Raw genomic sequence first — 20960 nt, 5'->3', positions numbered from 1 at the left:
ATGAACTGCTGTCATCACATAATATATTATATTATATATTATGTTTCGAAGAGCCTCCATGGCGCGCTGGCCTCTCACCGCTAGATACCATGGTTCAAATCCCAGTCACTCCATGTGAGATTTGTATTGGACAAAGCGGAGGCGAGACAGGTTTTTCTCCAGGTACTCTGGTTTTCCCTATCATCTGTCATTCCAGCAACACTCTCCATTAACATTTCATTTCATCTGTCAGTCGTTTATCATTGCCCCAGAAGAGTGCGACAGGCTTCGGCAGCCAGCATGTTTTCTATCCTCGCCGCTAGATGAGGGCTTCATTCATTTCATTCCTGACCTGGCCAAATGACTGGAAACTGGCTGTGCATTTTCATATGTTTTGAAGATTTAACATTATGAATCCTTTAACTTGATGGTGTCTAAACCTCTTAAGCTTCAATTTAAATAGTACCTGGGAAGCAAGCGGCTCAGGATTAAATTGCTGCCTTGAGGGGTTAAGAGAAAAAAATGATAGGAACCAGGACAGGCATAAAATTTGCTTCAACGTCATATATGATTTATATAAAGAAATAATTTGTTTAAAATAAATATTAGACTTCAGTTGGAAGCAGTAGAGGCTAATAAGTGGATAGCATATATTGTTATAAACTTAACATGGAATGATCTTTATAAAACAAGAAATGAGAATGGTACGTTGATCAGTATGTCATACTGGACTTGATCACATAAGGAACAAAGATATTAAAGAACAATTTGGTGTAGCTTCCATACTGGACAAACTGCGAGAAAATGACCTACTATTTTACGGGCATGTAATCCTGAGTACTGAAAATTCTGTTGTTAGAACTGCGCTCAACATCTCTCCTTTAGGATACTGACCAAGATGACAGCCAAAGAAATTGTGGATGTCATTACAGAAGATACGGTCAGAACTGGAGTGATGGCTGAAGATGTTGGAGATCGTGTGAAGTGGCGAGTAATGTGCAGTACAACAGGACCTGCTATGTGGGACAAAAGCTAAGACAAAGAAGATTCACCTTTATCTTTTTGCTTCTTCCTTGTGCCTGTGTTTAACTGGCTTTCTTTTAATCTCGCACCCCCACGTGTAAACTGGAAATCTGTCAATATGACCCATCACTGAGTGTCATAGCCCACCTTTTTGATCCCTCTGTGGGTAGGGGTGATAGAATACATCCATGGTATCATTTGCCTGTTATAAGAGGCAACTAAATGGGGACCAAACGGCTCTTAACTTAGGAGCATGGGTTGGTGACCATCGGGCCCTTAGCTGAGTCCTGGCATTGTTTCCCATTATTTGTGCCAGGTTCCTTACTTTAATTTATCCTACCCCACCTTCGTTAGTCAACTCTTGTTCTTTTCCGACCCCGATGGTATTAGGTTTTTGAGGCCTAGGGAGTCTTTGATTTTCACTCCCTTCATAGCCCTTCTCTTCCTTTTGCTGATACCTTCATTCTTCGAAGTGTTGAACTGCTTCAATTCTACTTCTGATTAGTGTTAATAGAGACTGGTAGCCCAGTTGCATTTCCTCCACCACCACTTCCTGTCCCACCACCATCACCACCACCTACCCACCCTCCTGATGAAGCTGGGAGGTAGAAACGAACTTGTCAGAGCCTGAGAAGAAATAGATGTAGAAAAATTGGAACTGATGACGAGAAAACCTATCTGCGTGAAGACTTCAGTGTATGAAGATGTGGAGATTGCCCTGGTCCTTTTCAGTTTTCATGTTTGTCCTTGTCTCTTCTGATGCCACCCTATCATTTTGTCTTTGTTCTATTGTGTTTTCTAGGCATGTTCCTATCTTTCATATAAGACTTGTATTCATTCGCAGTTTTTCTCCCTTGTTGAAAAGTTGTTTTCTTTTTAACTGAATCCTGAATTTGATTGTTTGTAGCCCAACTTACTGCTTATCCCAAAAAATTCATGTAGCCAGGGATAATTTCATTCCTCCATGGTGCTTGATTGTAGGCCCTTATTTCAGCTGAAATACTATTTTTTCTTGTTTTTGTATTCTTAATTTTTGATTCTCTTTTAATGTTATTCTAAATATTGTGTTGTAGGTGAATGGCAGGAGGCCCTGGGTGAATTCCAAAAGATGCTAGTGGTGCGTTCACTTCGTCCTGATCGCCTCTCTATTTGTATGACCACTTTCATCATAAATATGCTCGGTCCAAAGTTTGCAGAGCCTCCTGTATTGGACATTAGAGCAGTGCTAGAAGACTCAACCTCACGCACTCCACTCATCTTTGTGCTTTCACCAGGCGTGGACCCATCTAGCAACCTCATGCAGTTAGCTGAGTCAGTTGGCATGGCTGAGAGGTTCCAGTCATTATCCCTTGGTCAAGGGCAAGCACCCATTGCTACCAGGTATAGCATATATCTCTAAGTAGTTTGTAGGGAAGACTGCAAGTATAAATGCATTTGAGGTAGATATTTATAGCTGTACAAGTTTTTACACTCCCACCCCCTGTGAATAAGGCATATTTTTAATTCATTAGCATATAATAATGCATGCAATAGTATGCAGGACACGATGTATACAGATGCCTCTCAGCCATGTGAAGCCTGATCACACTGAGCACATATTTCAAGTGTTCTGACAATAAAGGGTATGACATATTATATACCATTCAAAAGAGTAAGAACTGCTACCAACTGAGCTGGGTATGGAGTTTGATTCACATAGCTTTCAGATTACATTTGGGAGGTAGGGTGTTTGACCCCCATTGGCAGCAGCCTTGAAGATGGTTTTCCATCGTTTCTCATTTTCAACCAAGCAAATGATGGGGCTGTACCTTAATTGTTGGTAGGTTAAACATTCATTTCCTCGAGGTTGATATCTGAGGGTTGTGACTTATGGCTTTCAAAGCGAACAGTGGGGTCGATGATGTAACCTCTCTTCTTATATTTGAAGGCAATGATGTTGTCCCTTCTGTGGCTTCCATTGTCCACTAAGCCATGAACCTCTTCAAATAAGGTACCTGGAAACCATGGTCTTTCACGGCTATGGCCGTTAATGAATATAAAAGTATACTTTGTCGCAAGGCAGCCTCTGCATGAGAGAAAGTATTTCGTAAAATAATTTTTTAAAAATAAATAGGGCCACAGTCGCTTCCTTTCCCACTCCTAGCCCATTGTTGCCATAAGACCTGCGCCAATGCAACACAAAGCAAATTATAAAAAAATAAAGATAAGAAACTTCCAGGTATTGAAAACTCATTCAAAGCAGCAGGAAGCCACTCTATGCATTATATGAGCTAATATGCCAGATATACGAAACTGAAAACATTCCTGTGGACTTCAAGAAGTGCCTACTTGTTCCAATACTGAAAAAGGCCTCAGCAAAGATATGTGAACAATACCGCACCATCAGTTTAATATCACAGGCTACTAAAATACTTACAGCCATAACCCTAAGGGGGGTTGAGTCTAGACAGTTTAATCACTGAAGATCAATTTGGTTTTAAAATGGTAAGAGCAATGAGGGGCACAATACTCTAATTAACGTTAATGCTGAAGAAACACCTAAGGAAGGGCAAGGACCACTACATTACATTTGTTGATCTAGAGAAAGGATTTGACAAGGTTGAGTAGTGCCAATGGTTTCAAATGGTAAGAGAAGCAGGAGTCAAGTACAAGGACAGATGGGTTACAAGAAGTGTCTACAGAGAAGAAATGGCTGTAGTAACGCATGACAGACATAACTATGAAACAGTCATCAGACGTGGTTTAAGACAGGGATGTGCCCTCTCACCAATGCTCTTCAATAGGTACATCCAGAAAGATCTAGATAAGATAAGTGAGAAACGAAGGCAAAGAGGACAGATTAAAATCCAAGGAGAGACAAGAGATGTGCTTACGTTTGCTGATGACATATCCATAATAGCAGAAACTGAGGAGGACTTGAATACAATGTTGTAAGTAATGGATAATACCTAATGGATAATACCTTTCTAACTGGGTACAACTTGAAAATTAATACAGGCAAGACAAGGATACTTATGGTAAGCAGGCACCATACTGAAGCTGAAATAACTCTGCATGGAAAACATGTCAATAACGTTAAAAGAACTTACTTAGGAAGCAAAATAACAGCTGATAGTAGACGTAAAAGAGATCTGACTTCATACAAATGTATGTACCACAGGCAGGGAACAAGGAGGAGGATATCTAGGAATTCCTGAAGAAATTAGAAAAGGAGATAACTGATGCAGAAGTGATTATAATGAGAGACTTAAATGCACAGGTGGGAAATGAAAGTCAAGGAAAGGGAGAAGTAATTGGACCATATGGATATGGAAAAAAGGAATGGAGATAAAATAGTTGAGTTTTATGAGAAGAATGAAATGATTGTGAGCAACACACGGTTTCGGAAGAAAAACAACATGAAAATTACAAGATATGGTTGGGGTGACAGAAGAATAAAATCAGTTGTTGATTACTCTCTGCTGGAAAGGACAAATTGCAGACAGTTGATGGACATAACAGTTTTACCAGGAGAAGCATACGATGATCATAGAGTTGTGACAGCAAAAATGAGAGTGTGGAAAATGGAAAAATTAAAGGAGATAGACAAAGTAAAATAAAAGTGTGGAAATTAAAAGATAAGAAAGTACAGGGAGAATTTCTGGAAAGATGGAACAACATATTCCAGTTACTGTAGTAGGAAATGTGGAAGGTGAATGGTCCAACTTTAAAAGGGATTTTATAAGTGGGCAGAGTGTGCCTGTGGTAGAAAATCAACAAGATTGAAAAAAAAAAGGAGACACCATGGTGAAATGAGAAGGTGATAGAAGCAATGAAAGAAAAGAAGAAAGCATGACAAGAATAAACTAGAGATTTGAAAAAAAAAAAAGCAAAAGGAAGTATCTTGATAATAAAAGGAAATGAAAGAAATTGCTAAGAGAAGAAAAGTTGGGAAGAATTTATACAGAAGATGGAAACAGTTGGAGCTGACACTGAAGAAATGCTATATGGAATTATACAAAGCAATGGAAAAGAAAAAGAAGGTGGAGAGAATAACACATCCAGAAAAAATAAAGAGAAGATGGAAGGAGTATTTTGATAGACTGCTAAATGTGAGAAAGTGTGCAGAGGAGACAGTAGCAACATGGTGCGATGATTCAACAGTAGAAGATGATATTAACAATGTTAGAGGTGTAATTTGCTGTCTGTCAAATTAAAATGGGAAAGGCACCAGGGATGGGTGAAATTAGTGTGGAAATGATAAAGGCTGCTGGACCTGTTGGGACAATGGGTGTACAGATTCTTAAAGTGCACATGGAAACTAAAATGTGAGCCAGAAGACTGAGGAAAGGGAATAATACAGTCATTAAGAAGTGGGACAAAAATATGTGTGTGATGACTATAGAGGAATCACACTCTTATCACAAGTGGCAAAAATACTGGAAAGTATACTGGATAGGAGAATGAGAAGAAAGGTAGAAGGAGAGTTGTAAGAGGAAAAGTATGGCTTTAAAAGTGTAAGATCTATAGTGGACCCAGTCTTGATGATGAGGCAATTAATGGAAAAGAATTAGGAATTCGGAAAGGATATGGTCATAACATTCATAGATCTAACAAAGGCATGCAGTATTGTTCCCGGGGAGAAAGTTTGGGCAACCATGGCAAAAAATTGACTAGGTACACAAATTAGAAATAGTGCAAGCAATGTACAACTGCATCAGCAGTGTACGGATTCCGGTTGGAAAGACGGAATGGTTTAGAAATGAAACTGCACTAAGAGGGGAAGTTTGCTGTCACCTCTTTTATCTCTAATGGTTACGGATGAAATTGTAAAGGAGACAAAGCAAGCATATGGGAATAGCGAGATGAGATGTTATTACTATTTGCTGACAATATTGTGATCTGGGGAATAAACAGCAAAGAAGTGCAAGAACAACTTGATTCACTGAACGAGAAAATTGAAAATAATGGCATGAAGATTGTGCAGAGAAAAGCAGAACAATGGTGATATCAAGAGGAGAAAGACAGGGGAAATGCATTGTGAAAATTGGTGGTCAGAGCCCTGAAATTGTGGACAGTTTCAAATACCTAGGAAGTGAATTATTGCAGAATACAAGGTAGAACATGGAGATTAGCAAGAGTGTGCAACAGGGCAATGCATTCTACCAGAGTGTAAGAAACCTAGTCTGGAATAAGGAAGTACCCAGGGAGTGTAAAGAGATTATGTACAAAATGTATTATGTACCACGTTGACCTGGACAATGACAAGTAGGGATGAGAGTAAAATTCAAGTTGACAAAATGAAGTACCGGTACCTAATAAGTATGAAACAAAGCTATTAAAAAGGAAGTCAGAATATAAAACCTAAATGGGAGAATTTGATAGGAATAAACTAAGATTATTTGGACATGAAAAGAGGATAGATGAAAAAAGAATACCAAAACAGATGATGGAGGTGAAGTTCAAGGGAAAGGGAGTGAGGAGGAGACCTAGAATAAGGTGAATCAATTTAATAAAGAGGAGTGCAAAAAGAAGAAAACTGGACTGGGACAAAATGATGGAAGAGGGATGGTGGAAGGAGAGAAGAAGGTGGAGAAGTGCCATAAATGTTCCAACCCAGCAGGAACTGGATGAGAGGAAAGGAGGAGGAGGAATTGTACCAACTTTGATGCAAATAATACCTGCACCCCAACTTTTCCCTGCAGCATTTTGAAAAATATCTGCATTTATTATTCACGCAAATATGATCCATGAATTTGCTCTTTACCTGTTAAAACAGCAGATTAACTTGAAGTTTGCTTGATTGAACTTAAATTATTATTAGAACAATAAACTTCACTTTCTTGTAGTATAACTCAAGTCAAATTTAGAAGAGTCCTATTCAATACTAGAATATTGTGTTATCCTTTTAAAATAAGTGCACTTTTAACTATTCCAAACTTTCCAATTTTATGTTAGATACTCTTACCAATTGAGTTATGGCAGCCTTTTATGACCATCACCACAATACACAATATACCAGAGCTGTACATAAAAAAGAAGACTATAGTATTATTAATGTGCAATGTACAAAAATTTTGAAATTTTTACCGTGTTCACTTGTTAACTATTGCCGTATTTTTGTATCTTGTATAAGCTGAAGATGTCCCCAATGAGGAATGGAACATTTTTTTAAATTTAGAATAGTTAAAAGTGTATTTCTTTTAAAAAGATAATACAATATTTCAGTAATGAAAAGGGTGAACTCTTCTCTATTTGACTTGAGTATTACATCAATATGGATGTTAAATATGAGGTTCATTACATGCTGGAAATATAAGAGAAACTCCACCTCAAACAAACACAAAATATTTTTTAAGAAGATGCACAAGTTCTAAAGTCTAATCACTATTTGCATTTAGTCATTAATTATTAAATAATAAATTTGAAACTCTTCTGATTTATATTAAGCATGATCAAGAATGGAGCCAGGGAAGGAAACTGGGTCTTCCTTGCAAACTGTCATTTATCCCTGAGTTGGATGCCAAAGCTGGATAAGATCGTGGAAGTGTTGCAGACCACCAAAGTCCATCCTGACTTTAGGTATGCTCTCAAATGATTAAAATAATTGTAAGATGTTCTAATCAAAGACAACTTGTTTACTAACCTATTGCTATTGTAGGTTGTGGTTGAGCTCCAGTCCTAGTCCAGAATTCCCGCTGTCTATTCTACAGGCTGGCATAAAAATGACCACCGAACCACCGAAGGTAAGGACAATAATTGTCTTCTTTCCTAGCAACAAATTAATCTAAAAAGCCACCTAATCGATACTTTATTTCTTTTGCCTTTGGCAAACTTAAAAATACATTAACAAACACAGTACATGTTTCGACCACTTAGTGGTCATCTTCAGCTGTATATAAAAAATCTTAGATGATAACATTTAAAAGCAAGCACATTGGATCTTAAAACTATATCCCATGGGAATCCAAAAACTATTGTTCTAGATGCTTTAAATGAAATGGAAGATTGGGGGGGGGGGGGGGGGGGGGGTTGGGGGTAAGGAGATTTATGTGAATGATACTTAAATTACAGTATCGTTTACAATTGTGTTAAAAAAAACTTAAATGATGAAAAACATATTTAAAATATTTAAAAGCGTCTATGGTAAAATTCTTTTAGATAACATTAGGTGGCGTGAATAAAAAGTTTGTGTTTGTAATAATCTTCAGGCATATGTGAGAAAAATAATAACTTAATTAAAATTCGCATCTGTGGTGATGTTAAACACTTTGTTTTTAATAAACATACTTTAAAATATTCTAAAGTGTCTATGGTAAGGCACTTATTCAAAAACACTTATGCTTGAAAGAAAGTTTATGCCATATGCACCAGTCTTCAGGTATTTATTGTTTATATTTAATAACTTCCTTTAGTGATAATAAGTGTTTAACATCACCACAGACGCGAATTTTAATTAAGTTATTATTTTTCTCACATATGCCTGAAAATTATTACAAACACGAACTTTTTATTCACGCCACCTAATGTTATCAAAAAGAATTTTACCATAGACGCTTTTAAATATTTTAAATATGTTTTTCATCATTTAAGTTTTTTTTTTTTTAACACAATTGTAAACGATACTGTAATTTAAGTATCATTCACATAAATCTCCTTACCCCCAACCCCCCCCCCCCCCCCATCTTCCATTTCATTTAAAGCATCTAGAACAATAGTTTTTGGATTCCCATGGGATATAGTTTTAAGATCCAATGTGCTTGCTTTTAAATGTTATCATCTAAGATTTTTTATATACAGCTGAAGATGACCACTAAGTGGTCGAAACATGTACTGTGTTTGTTCATGTATTTTTAAGTTTGCCAAAGGCAAAAAAAATAAAGTATCGATTAGGTGGCTTTTTAGATTAATTTGTTGATTATACTCATCGATACGGCCATGAAGTGGACAGCTTGCAATACGAATGCTAACCAAGCAGGAAATAGTACGAACATCTATCTTAAACTAAAGATGAAACTTGCAAAAGTAAGCACAGATATAACATTCCTGAAAGAATGTTTGAATAACAACCTGGTTCCTAAATTCTTAAAAGGGACACAAAGAAACAGTATACGCTCAGTATTCCAAATTTCAACCCAGAAAACAGTTAACCGTCTATGGCTTAAAAGAGAAATCAAATTTATGTATAGGAAGAAATCCTTCCTTAATAAGGAACTTTACCTAGCGCACCTTTCAGCGTCAATAAATTTGGTACCGTTAGAATGGGATTCTGTGCAAAAATACTGTAGAGATAAAATAGAGAGTCTAATGAACAAGAAACAGGCGACATTGAATAAGAAGTTAGAAAACCTAAAAAGCAATGCCCTAACTAAACAATATAAGCCTCAACCTAAAACACCTTTCAGTTGTGAAAAATTCCCACCCCCTGTAAAAAAATTGTCTAACATGACTTTTATAGAACAAGAACTACAAATATTAGGCAAAGGACCAAATCATAATTGGCAAAGTATCAACAACAAACTAGAATTAATACAAACGTTAGCAGAAACAGAAACGGCCATACAAACTCTTCCAGTTGACATTCAAAATGATGTACGGTACGAAGCAAAGAAAAAGATTCCCTCCGTAATTAAAGGATTATTAACTAATTCCACCATTTCAAAAGTTGAGAAGGATCTTCAGCGTAAAATTAGGCAAAATGACGTAGTTATAACAAAAGCCGACAAAGGAGGAACAGTGGTAATATTAAATGAAACCGAATACATTAAGAAAACAGAAACTTTTTTCAATAGTAACAAGTTTAAGGTAATTGAGGAAGACCCCACCCTAAAAATCCAAAGGAATTTGAAAGGAATACTGAAGCAATGCACCTTCCTTTTAAATGACCAAGAAGTCCATAAACTCACAAAGATGAACCCTGAACTTCCTAAGGCAAGAGCTATGCCTAAATTACATAAAAAGGACGTACCTATTAGACCAGTAATTAATTTTCGGAAAAGTCCTACGTACAAAGCCTCTCAATTTATTCATAAGTTTTTGTCCCAAAACTATGTTTTTTATACCAAAACCCCGATAAAAAACTCTAAAGAGTTTTGTAAGGCCGCTGAAGATTTCAAATTAACTTGTTCTCACGTAACAAGTTCCTTCGACATTAAAGACATGTATACGAACATTCCTATAAAAGACACTATCAAGATTATAAAAACTAATTTATTAGACCACAAACGCATCAGTAAACCTGAAATAGAAAACTTCATAACTATCCTGGAATTCGTATTGAACCATAATTTCTTTTCTTTTAATAATAAAATTTATCAGCAAGACGGACTACCTATGGGAGCACCGGCATCCGGAATTTTAGCTAACATATACCTCGATCACTTGGAATACACTCAGATAGTAGGCCACATTAAAGGACTAGATTTCTGGGTACGCTTTGTTGATGATACTTTTGTCATTATAAACAAAGAACTTAATGACAGTCAAAGTATTCTAAATACCTTGAATACTTTAGACCCAAACATTAAATTTACAGCGGAAGAAGAAGAAGAAGAAGGTACACTCAATTTTCTAGATATTCAAACAATTCAGATAAACAACCATTTCCAGTTTAAAATACACAGAAAACCCACTTTTACACTGACTACAATTAAAAGCGATTCTTTACATCCCACTTCACAAAAGAAATCCGCCTACTACAGTTTCGTCAACAGGGCTTTTGAAATCCTGTTAACAGATACAGACAGAAAGAAGGAACTATCTTTTATTCGTCAACAAGCCTTACATAATGGTTTCAGTTTGAAATTCATTAACAAAATCATTACTAAGTGCAAATATCAACAACAAATTAAACTAAAGCAACAATCGGAGAATGCAAAGAAATACGTCAAATTCACCTTTAATAACCCGAGGATTTATGAAATCACGAATTTGTTTAAGAAGCACAATACCAAAATAGCTTTCTCAACCAACAACAATACAAAACACAGATTTTTTAATCACAATAAAGTCAATAAACTTAAAGATGACGAATTCCAGGAATCTGGCATTTACAGATTGACATGTACCCAGTGCAAAAAAACATACGTGGGGCAATCTGGGAGGAGCTTTTTAATTAGATATCAGGAACATGTTAATGCAGAGAAATACAGAAGATACTCTGCTATGGGAGCTCATATGAAGGAGGCAAATCACAATTTCACTAACATCAGACAAGATCTCCAAATTATCAGTAGGATTAATAAAGGAAGTTTAATGAATAACCTAGAAAACATCCACATTACTCTCGATAAACTAGAGAACAGGGAACGGAATCTAAATGAAACGAACGAAAAAAACCTCCTATACAAACAATTCAGTAAATACGTGGAAATGGTAAACAGTAAACAAACAAGACAAACAAATGAAATACTCGAACACGACGTCACTGAAACACAACCAGTAATCCCTCCCCCCTCACAAGACGTACTAGATGACGACACAACTCTACTTCCCCTTTCTCCGGAATATTCCACGAACAATCAGACCATGTCACACCGCTATCACACTAGGTCGTGCACGAAGGCAGTTCTCCAAGGCAACGCGGATTAAACATTTGCCAGATAAGGTAAGTCAAGGCCACGCAATCTCGAATACAAATATCTTCCCGCTATCTACTTAGAATTCGGAGCTTTTTACCTTTATCATATGTCATGTTTTAATATATTACGATCTCCTGCTGGTTACAGATCGCGAGGCAAGCTGCCCGAATCAGATCGCCATTTTATATAACAGAAGCCACCACAGGGTTTTAGCAAGTTAAACGACTAACACAATTTCTTTTATCACATTCCGAAGAGCAATTCTCGGAAGTTAAACAGTCAACACGGCCTTTTAACCACAAGAATATCACTCAAGGAAGTTATTAAATATAAACAATAAATACCTGAAGACTGGTGCATATGACATAAACTTTCTTTCAAGCATAAGTGTTTTTGAATAAGTGCCTTGCCATAAACACTTTAGAATATTTTAAAGTATGTTTATTAAAAACAAAGTGTTTAACATCACCACAGATGCGAATTTTAATTAAGTTATTATTTTTCTCACATATGCCTGAAGATTATTACAAACACAAACTTTTTATTCACGCCACCTAATGTTATCAAAAAGAATTTTACCATAGACGCTTTTAAATATTTTAAATATGTTTTTCATCACTTAAGTTTTTTTTTTTAACACAATTGTAAACGATACTGTAATTTAAGTATCATTCACATAAATCTCCTTACCCCCAATCCCCCCCCCCCCCATCTTCCATTTCATTTAAAGCATCTAGAACAATAGTTTTTGGATTCCCATGGGATATAGTTTTAAGATCCAATGTGCTTGCTTTTAAATGTTATCATCTAAGATTTTTTATATACAGCTGAAGATGACCACTAAGTGGTCGAAACATGTACTGTGTTTGTTAATGCATTTTTAAGTTTGCCAAAGGCAAAAGAAATAAAGTATCGATTAGGTGGCTTTTTAGATTAATATGTTGATTATACTCATCGATACGACCATGAAGTGGACAGCTTGCGATTCTTTCCTAGCGTTTTGTCGCACATTGGTGGAGGGTCCGCTTTTAAACGTGCCATTCTCCACTTCCTTTGATCAGCTTCAGTGATGCCTACAAGACGCATCTTCCTTGATGCAGTTGAACCATCACTCCTTGGGATGACCTCGGGACTGAGAACCTCCAGGATCAAATTGGAGGGCTGTATGTATCTATTCTGTAGGGCTTCGGAAGACATGACCATACCATCTAAGTCATGCTTCTTGCATCATCTGTGGGATAGGTGCCACTCCCAATTACCTTCGGACATCTTCTTTTCTGACATGATCCAGTCTTGTGAGACCCAGTGACCAAAGTAATATTTTAATCTCCATACCATGTAAAACCTGGTCGTGCTTCTTAGTTGTAGGCCAGCATTCCGACCCATAGAGTGCAACTGGTTGGATCATGGATTTGTAGACTTTTCATTTTCCAATAATCAGTATACTCTAAATAAACTTTAATCACATTAGATTGCATTCAGTACATCTCGAAGAGATGTTAAGTACAAAACAAAAATGGCCAACCAGACACAGTGGGATACAAACTCACAACTTTCCAATTTTGCATCGGATACTCTTAGCAATTGAATTATAGTGGTCTTGGTCAAATTGGTTCTATTTGAAAGGATCTAAGCTACAGGTCAGGTATTACTGCCATCACAACTGTGGACTGCAAAAAGTCACCCATTGAGGGCCAGTTCGATGAATATTTCATTTTCACGACCGTATTGTACTCGAAATAAACCTCCAACATATTAGGTCACGTTCAGTACATATCGATAGTACATGACAAAAATGGCCAGTGGGATCCGAACCCACAATCTTTCAATCACGCATCGGATGCTCTTTACAGTTTAGCTTATGGTGGCCTAGGTTATATTAGTTGTGTTGGAAATGATCTGAGTTACAGATCTGGCACTATTACCATCACAACTGTAGTCCCCTTGTGGGTGGGGGTGGTAGAATAACACCCACGCTATCCTCTGCCTGTCATAAAAGGCAACTAAAAAGGGCCCCAGGGGCTCTTAACTTGGCAGCATGGATTGGCGACCACGTGGCCCTTAGCTGTATCCTGGCATTGCTTCCACTTACTTGTGCCAGGTTTGTCACTTTCATCTATCCTGTCTGTCCAGCTCCATGGCTTAGGGGTTAGTGTGCTGGCCTTTGGTCACAGGGGTCCCGGGTTCAATTCCCGGCAGGGTCAGGAACTTTAACCATAATTGGTTGATTCCTCTAGCATGGGGACTGGATGTATGTGCCGTCTTCATCATCATTTCATCCTCATCACGACATGCAGGTCACTTATGGGCGTCAAATCAAAAGACCCACATCAGGCCTCTCCGGAGGCCACACGGCATTTCATCTATCCTATCTGACCTCCCTTGGTCAACTCTTGGTCAGCTCTGGTTCTTTTCTGACCCCAACGGTATTATGTATGGAGGCCTAAGGAGTCTTTCATTTTCACGCAGTTCGTGGCCTTTGTCTTCCTTTCGCCGATATCTTCATTTTTTCAAGTATCTGATCCCTTCCATTCTTTCTCTCTGATTAATGTTATATATAGAGGATGGTTACCTAGTTGTACTTGCTCTTAAAATAGTAATCACCACCACCACAACTGTAGAGTGTGTACAAGTCACCCTTTGCAGGCTATTTCTTTGCAATAGAACTAATATCACCTAGGCCACCATAGCTCAATTGGTAAGAGCATCGGGCACAAAACTGGAAGGTTGTGCGGCAGGTAATTCCAAGCTTTTCTCCTAATTTTAACCACACAGCTAAATTTCACAACAACTCAAGGTTTCCCACTTTTACACTCATATCAAACCTTTGCTTTTCTTTTACGCATTCAACAATAGCCAATAAATAGGAAATCAGTGCTAATTGAAAAATGATGGCTAGGAGTGAAATATACACTTTCCATATAACTGTTTTGGTAAAATATGGCATTGGAATTCAAAATCATAATATAAGCAACCAAAAATGTTTTCCTGCAAAATGAGCAATTACAAGGACTATCAAACATAGTTAAACATGCTTATCAACGTGTGTCTTACAAAGGATCATCTTTCTGCTTACTTTTTCTTTTTTTGCTAGTGGCTTTACATCACACCAACACAGATAGGTCTTATGGTGACAATGGAAAAGGAAAGGCCTAGGAGTTGGAACGAAGCAGCTGTGGCCTTAATTAAAGTACAGCCCCAGCATTTGCCTGGCGTGAAAATGGGAAACCATGGTAAACCATCTTCAGGGCTGCCAACAGTGGGATTCAAACCCACTATCTCCTGGATGCAAGCTCACAGCCGTGCGCCCCTAACCGCATGGCCAACTTACCCGGTCTGCTTACATTTAGAAGCATAATTAATTATCTTTATTTCCGTGTTGACGCATAACTTTCATATAAGACATTAAATGATGGGGAAATCCAGGCTCTGACAATGACAGTGAGTTTGAAATTTCATGTTAGATGAGAGATATAGGCAAGAGATCACCAACTCAGGTTCTGCTCGATCCTCTCACTTGACAATTCATTCTTGATAATTTAGACTATCAGATTAAGGAAGCCAAAATATTATTAAGTAACTATACTATACTATACTTTGGGCAACCAGATATTAGTAAGACAATAGGAAAGAAAGAACTGCAGTGGTTAGAGCATGTTTGAAGTAAAGAGGGAAATCTCCAAAACAGAGAGTTCAGTTTTCAGCCTTCTGGAAAATGATCACCAAGAATGGGGTGGAAGGATGAAATTATGGTTGCACCAGGTGGAGTAAGCAGCTACTGTGGAGGATGCAAGGGACAGAAGAAGATGGGCTCAATTATGTGAACAGTACATGCGATTGTGACCGTCAGTTATTGTAACTGTTGTCTTCCAGCATACGCCTTAAAGGATATTTTAGGGTAATAAATGGTAATGATGGCGTATGACCTCCAAAGAGGCCCGGTGCAGGTCTTTTGAGTTGCTGCCGTAGTAATAAATGATGATGCTTTCTAAATATTCTTTGATTTGAAACATAAAAACATTCAGTCACTTGGATAGTGTCTTAATCCTTGATTTTATGTTATAGGGACTGAAAGCAAACTTAAAGAGGCTATACCAGCTGATGACTGAGGAAAGGTTTACTGTGTGTCAGACCCAACATAAATACCGCCGGTTGCTCTTCTCCCTCTGTTTCTTCCATGGCATCCTCCTGGAGCGTAAGAAGTTCCTGCAACTTGGGTGGAATGTTGTGTATAGTTTCAATGATTCTGACTTTGATGTAAGTATCATAGTGCAACCATAAATTTAACCCCTTTAGTGCCAACATTGATGACATCAACATATGGAGAAGGAACAAAAAGTGCTTTAGTATAATCAACACTTTGTGTAAGTTAATGTAGTTCTATCCATGTGTATATAGTAGCCACTTTTTTTCCTGAGCATAGCTCAGCCAGGCAACATGAGAGATCCCAAGGTGGACCATTTGTACTGCTGGCTGTTCAATTATCAGAAGCATTAAAAGGATGGGGTTGACGACAACAACAGAAATAAACACAAATTGAAATAAGGCTAACATTTAGTAACAACATGGCATCTCACAAGTAATTTCTGATGATAAATCAAAAATAATTTCTTAATGGTGTCAAAGTTCATTAATCCACTCAGAAATTTACATAAATTTGAACACAATGTAATTTGAGATAAACTTGCTGTTCAAACCAATGACCTTGATTATTATTCTAAAATAAACGACAAAGAATCAAAATAATTAACCTCACATCATGGTTTAACAAAAAAATACATTGAAATAAATTTATTCTACTCCACACAAGTAAATTGTTCACTCATTGAACTGATTTGTAAGTTATCCTGATGTAATTAAAAATTAAATTTGCCATAAAAGAAATTAATCTGTGTACGCTCACTCAAATACATGTCAAAACTCAAAAAACCTCCACAGTGCATGTGACTGATTACAAATATAACTTCATATGAGTTGTATAAAAAATTTACAAATTACTTACATTACTTTTCTGATCATCTGGTCCAAATTAAACCCTATCACAATTTTCCTGGTCTAAATCTATCATCATTTGTGATTTAAGAATCACTAATTACATTTTCTCACAGTAATTCCCAATTATGCCTCTGGGTTAATTATCCACTAAATATCTTGTATTTAAGTTTCTGGTCATATCCTATTATTATAACTGGTTTTAATCATGTTACAAAGTTTAATTTTACAACATCTTTAACATTTTGTTGTATTCCATTACATTTTGTTGAATTCAAGTTATCTGATATATTTAGCTTCTTCTTCTTCTTCTTCAATAACCATTTTCCAGCTATGGCCAGGTAGAGACAAATACGGTTCCTATCCATTTTCTTCTATCAATTGACCACTCCACATCCAACATTGTGTTCCAATCCAAGTTCTTCAGTCTCGTGCTATTTTGGACTGAGTCCATCCATCTGAATCTTAGGCATTCTCTGTCCCTCTTCCTCTTCATTTGCCTTCCCATAGTCTGTTTTGACATTCTGTAATCACTTATCCTTTTAACATGTCCAAACCAGCTAAGCCTGCTTTTCACTACTTTTTCACATAATGTTCCTGCTTTAATTTCTTTTTGTATTTCCTCATTTCTCACTTTGCATATTCTTGTTACTTGCACCATACTTCTCAGGAATTTCATTTCTGCTGCCTACATTCAGCTCTGATCTCCTTTGGCCATTGACCAGGTTTCTGCTCCATATATTTTTATGGGTATGTAAATACATCTTATACATAGTTTCGTTTGATTTCTTTGGTACTTCTTTATCCAATAATACTGTAATATTTGTACAATGAGATAGAAGCACCCTCCAGCTTGAATCCATTTGCTAATCTCAGCATTAAGTCTTGTATTCTGCATTGGTTTACTTCCCAAATACATGAAAGCCTCTGCCAATTCTAGATCTATACCCACCTTTCCCTTCTATCTTTCCTTGTGTCATCATCAGTATCTTGCTCTTTCCCACTCAGATCTTCATTCAACATTCTTAAATATTTCCCCTTACTATATTTAGCTGTTCTTGAGCCTCTTTGCCATCTTTTCCTGAAATAATAACATCAGCAAGTACGGTAATATGATGTTCAATTGTTCAGCTTTTGCTACTATCACTCACTCACTCACTCACTCACTCACTCACTCAGCTTCTGAGGGACGTGAAGTTCCCGTGCTGATCCCACAATCCTCCTCCATCCTTTTCGATCTTGAGCCCGCTCTTCCCAGTTATCAGTTTGGAGGTTCCTGCATACCTTGTTGATCTCCTTCTTCCAGGTGCTTTGGGGACTTTCTGAAAGTCTTTTCCCATTAAGAGATCCCTTGTATAGATCTACTGGTGCTCTTTTATCCTGCATCCGCAGTACATGTCGAGCCCAGCGCAGTCTGATGGATTCTATCACACCAATTATAGTGTGTTGTTGAGAGAGTTTATAAATCTCATAATTAGATCTTTTCTGCCAGCTTCGAGAGGATTGAACCATAGGCCAAATATATTTCTGTAAACTTTATTCTCAAAGACTTGCAACTGCTGCTGTTTTTTGTTGGATATACTCCATGTCTCAGAACCATACAGAAGTACTAGTCGAATGATTGTATTATAGATAATCATTTTTGCTTTCTTTGTTAAAAACTTGAAGCCTAATATAGGGCTCATAGACTAAAATGCCTTGTTTGTATTCTTAATTCTAGCTTGGTGTTTCTGTTGCCTTCAATTTTGCTCATTGATTAATACACCAAGGAATTTAAACTACTCTACTCTTTTAAATATATATTTCCCAATCTTCAAAGGCAATCTGTCAACCTCCTCATGATTTGGTCTCTGTACAACCATGTAATGTGTCTTTTTATCATTTACCTGTAAACTAATTTTTGTAATCCATTACTACTTTAAATTCGTCTAATCTTAAAATCAGTGCCTATCTGTGGACTTGAAATCAGTCAACCTCTAGGATGCTTGCTGAGTAGTTGTACAAAACATGAAATGTGCTAGGAAATGATATTATGGAACTTGATAATATTACTGTAGAAGGGATTAAAGGTTTTTGTCAGATAATAAAAGAAAAATATATTGGCAGGTTGCGGAGAATCTTCTTACCATATACCTGGATGAATACGCTGATCAGACACCTTGGGATGCTCTGAAGTACCTCATAGCTGGTGTTGTCTATGGTGGTCACGTGACAGATGACTGGGACCGACGGCTTCTCACGACTTACATCAATCAGTACTTCAATGATGATGTGCTCACCGCTGACTCATATATGTGAGTTAAAAACTAGTCTATAAGTAGCTCTTCAGTAGAATTTGTTAGCCTTCAGTCCATATTCTTTAATAATTTAAGGAAAGGCCTGAAGTTAAAACAACTTTGATTACAATGCTACTCTTCGATGCTGGGCTTGAGACTCCTGAGAGGAATACAGGAAGTTGTCATAAGGAAGTATTAACAGCCTGAAGTGACAGACTGGTGACAGTTCCACTGCTGTAATTACTAATTCAGTTATAAAACATTTTACTTACCCTACTCCAGTAGTTGGATTAATTCAGACTCTGATTCTGAGAGAGAAGGTCATTGTTTCTACGCTACTTGTATGAACTTGTAATCCAGAATTATCACTTAAAAATGCACTCCTACTTACACATCTCATTCTCTTCCACTCTTCCCTCACTTCCTCTTTCCACTAGGGTCATGAGCTGGGAATTGAACAGTAAGTCATTCATTGCAGATGATGTTATACTGTATAGAGTAGTACATAAGTTAGAGGATTGTAAGCAACTGCAAAAAGACCTCGACAATGTTATGTATGGACAGCGGACAATGGTATAATGGTAAATGGGATGAAAATTCAGGTTGTAAGTTTCACAAAGAGGAAAAGTCCTCTCTGTTTCAATTACTGTATTTATGGGGTGAATACATCTCACAGGGATCACAAAGTACTTATGGGTTAATGTAAGGAAAGATCTTCATTGAAGAAATCACATAAACAAGGTTGTAAGTAAAGAGTACAGATCTCTTCATATGGTTATGAGAGCATTCAGACATTGGAGTAAGGATGTAAAGGAGAGAACGTGTAAGTCTCTGGTAAGACCTCATTTAGATTATGGTTCCAGTGTATGGGACCCACACCAGAATTACTTGATACCTGAAGAGTACCATCAACCACCACTTCTATCAAACATTACTAGACTCTGTCAAGCTAAGTGACCTGTCATTATCCACATTATGTATATCACCTTGTACACTGGAGTCACTATAGCAAGGTGGTGGTGGTGATTATTGTTTTAAGAGGAATTACAATTAGGCAGCCATCCTCCTTCAAAAAATGAAGGTATCGGCCAAGGGCATGAAAACGAAAGACTTCCTAGGTTTCCAAACGTAATACTGTCAGGGTCGGAAAAGAACAAGAGTTGACCAGTGCAGGACTGGCACAAGTAAGTGGAAGCAATGCCAGGACTCAGCTAGGGGCCCTGTGTTCACCAACTCATGCTACCAAGTTAAGAGCCCCTCATCCCTTTTAATTCCCTCTTACAACAGGCAGGGGGTACCATTGATGTATTCTACTGCCCTCATTGATTGATCGACTGAATAAGTGCAGAGGTCTTAAAGGCTACAGGTGATGCTGGAATTGAAATGCTGTTGAAAATCTGCCAGGCAGTATGGAATTCTAGAAGATGGCCAGAGGAATTGGAACAATCCACCTTTATCCCAATCCATAAGAAGGGATCGAGGAAAAAATGTGGAAATTATTACTTAATTGCTTTGATTTCACATGCCACTAAAGTTATGCTTCATAGCCTACAGAGACAACTCCGAACATTCTTAGAGAACCAAATTCCTAAAGTCCAGACTGGATTCATGAAAGGAAAAGGAACCCATGAACAAATCTTAAGTCTAAGACAACCATAGACTAATGGGCGATTTCAATTCAAGAATTGGGCATAGAACTGAAGGATATCAGAAAATGTTGGGTAAATGTAGGGAAAATATGAAATATAATAGGAATGGGAAGTATTTACTGGACTTTTATACTAGTATAGAATTAGCAGTTACAAATACATTCTTCAAGCATATGGCTGTTCTCTGCTACACGTGGGAAGGCAACGGCACCAGAATCATAATAGACTATATTTATCATAACTGACTTTGAATTCAGGAAATCTGTTAGGAATGTGCAGATATTCTGGAGAGTTTCTGATGATGTAGACCACTATTTGATCTATAGTGAACTAAGTATCTCAGGGTCTAGGATAGAGAAAGTAAAATCTGTCTGTTGAGTTTGTAACATATTTGAAATTAAATTTAATATGATAGGGTTGGCAGTAGAGAGAGATGTCTGGGTTAGAGAGTGTGTGTGGGTGTTGAAAAAAAAAAATGTGAA

The 20960-nt window shown here is 37.3% G+C and overlaps 1 protein-coding gene across 1 annotated transcript in view; it reads left to right on the top strand.

Annotated features, from left to right (window-relative positions):
• The window catches only part of kl-2 (dynein heavy chain 2, axonemal kl-2), a 638176-nt gene that overhangs the window by 531770 nt on the left and 85446 nt on the right, over positions 1–20960 (top strand). Inside the window, exons 71-75 of the mRNA XM_068229141.1 lie at positions 2076–2382; positions 7432–7563; positions 7643–7727; positions 15627–15818; positions 18660–18847. Coding sequence (XP_068085242.1) covers positions 2076–2382; positions 7432–7563; positions 7643–7727; positions 15627–15818; positions 18660–18847 — 904 coding nt within the window. The remainder of the gene's footprint in view (positions 1–2075; positions 2383–7431; positions 7564–7642; positions 7728–15626; positions 15819–18659; positions 18848–20960) is intronic.

This window comes from Anabrus simplex, chromosome 9 (assembly GCF_040414725.1).
Source record: "Anabrus simplex isolate iqAnaSimp1 chromosome 9, ASM4041472v1, whole genome shotgun sequence".
Lineage (NCBI taxonomy): Eukaryota > Metazoa > Arthropoda > Insecta > Orthoptera > Tettigoniidae > Anabrus > Anabrus simplex.
Note: the sequence above shows the minus strand (reverse complement) of the source record. Positions and strands in the feature narration are given on the sequence as shown.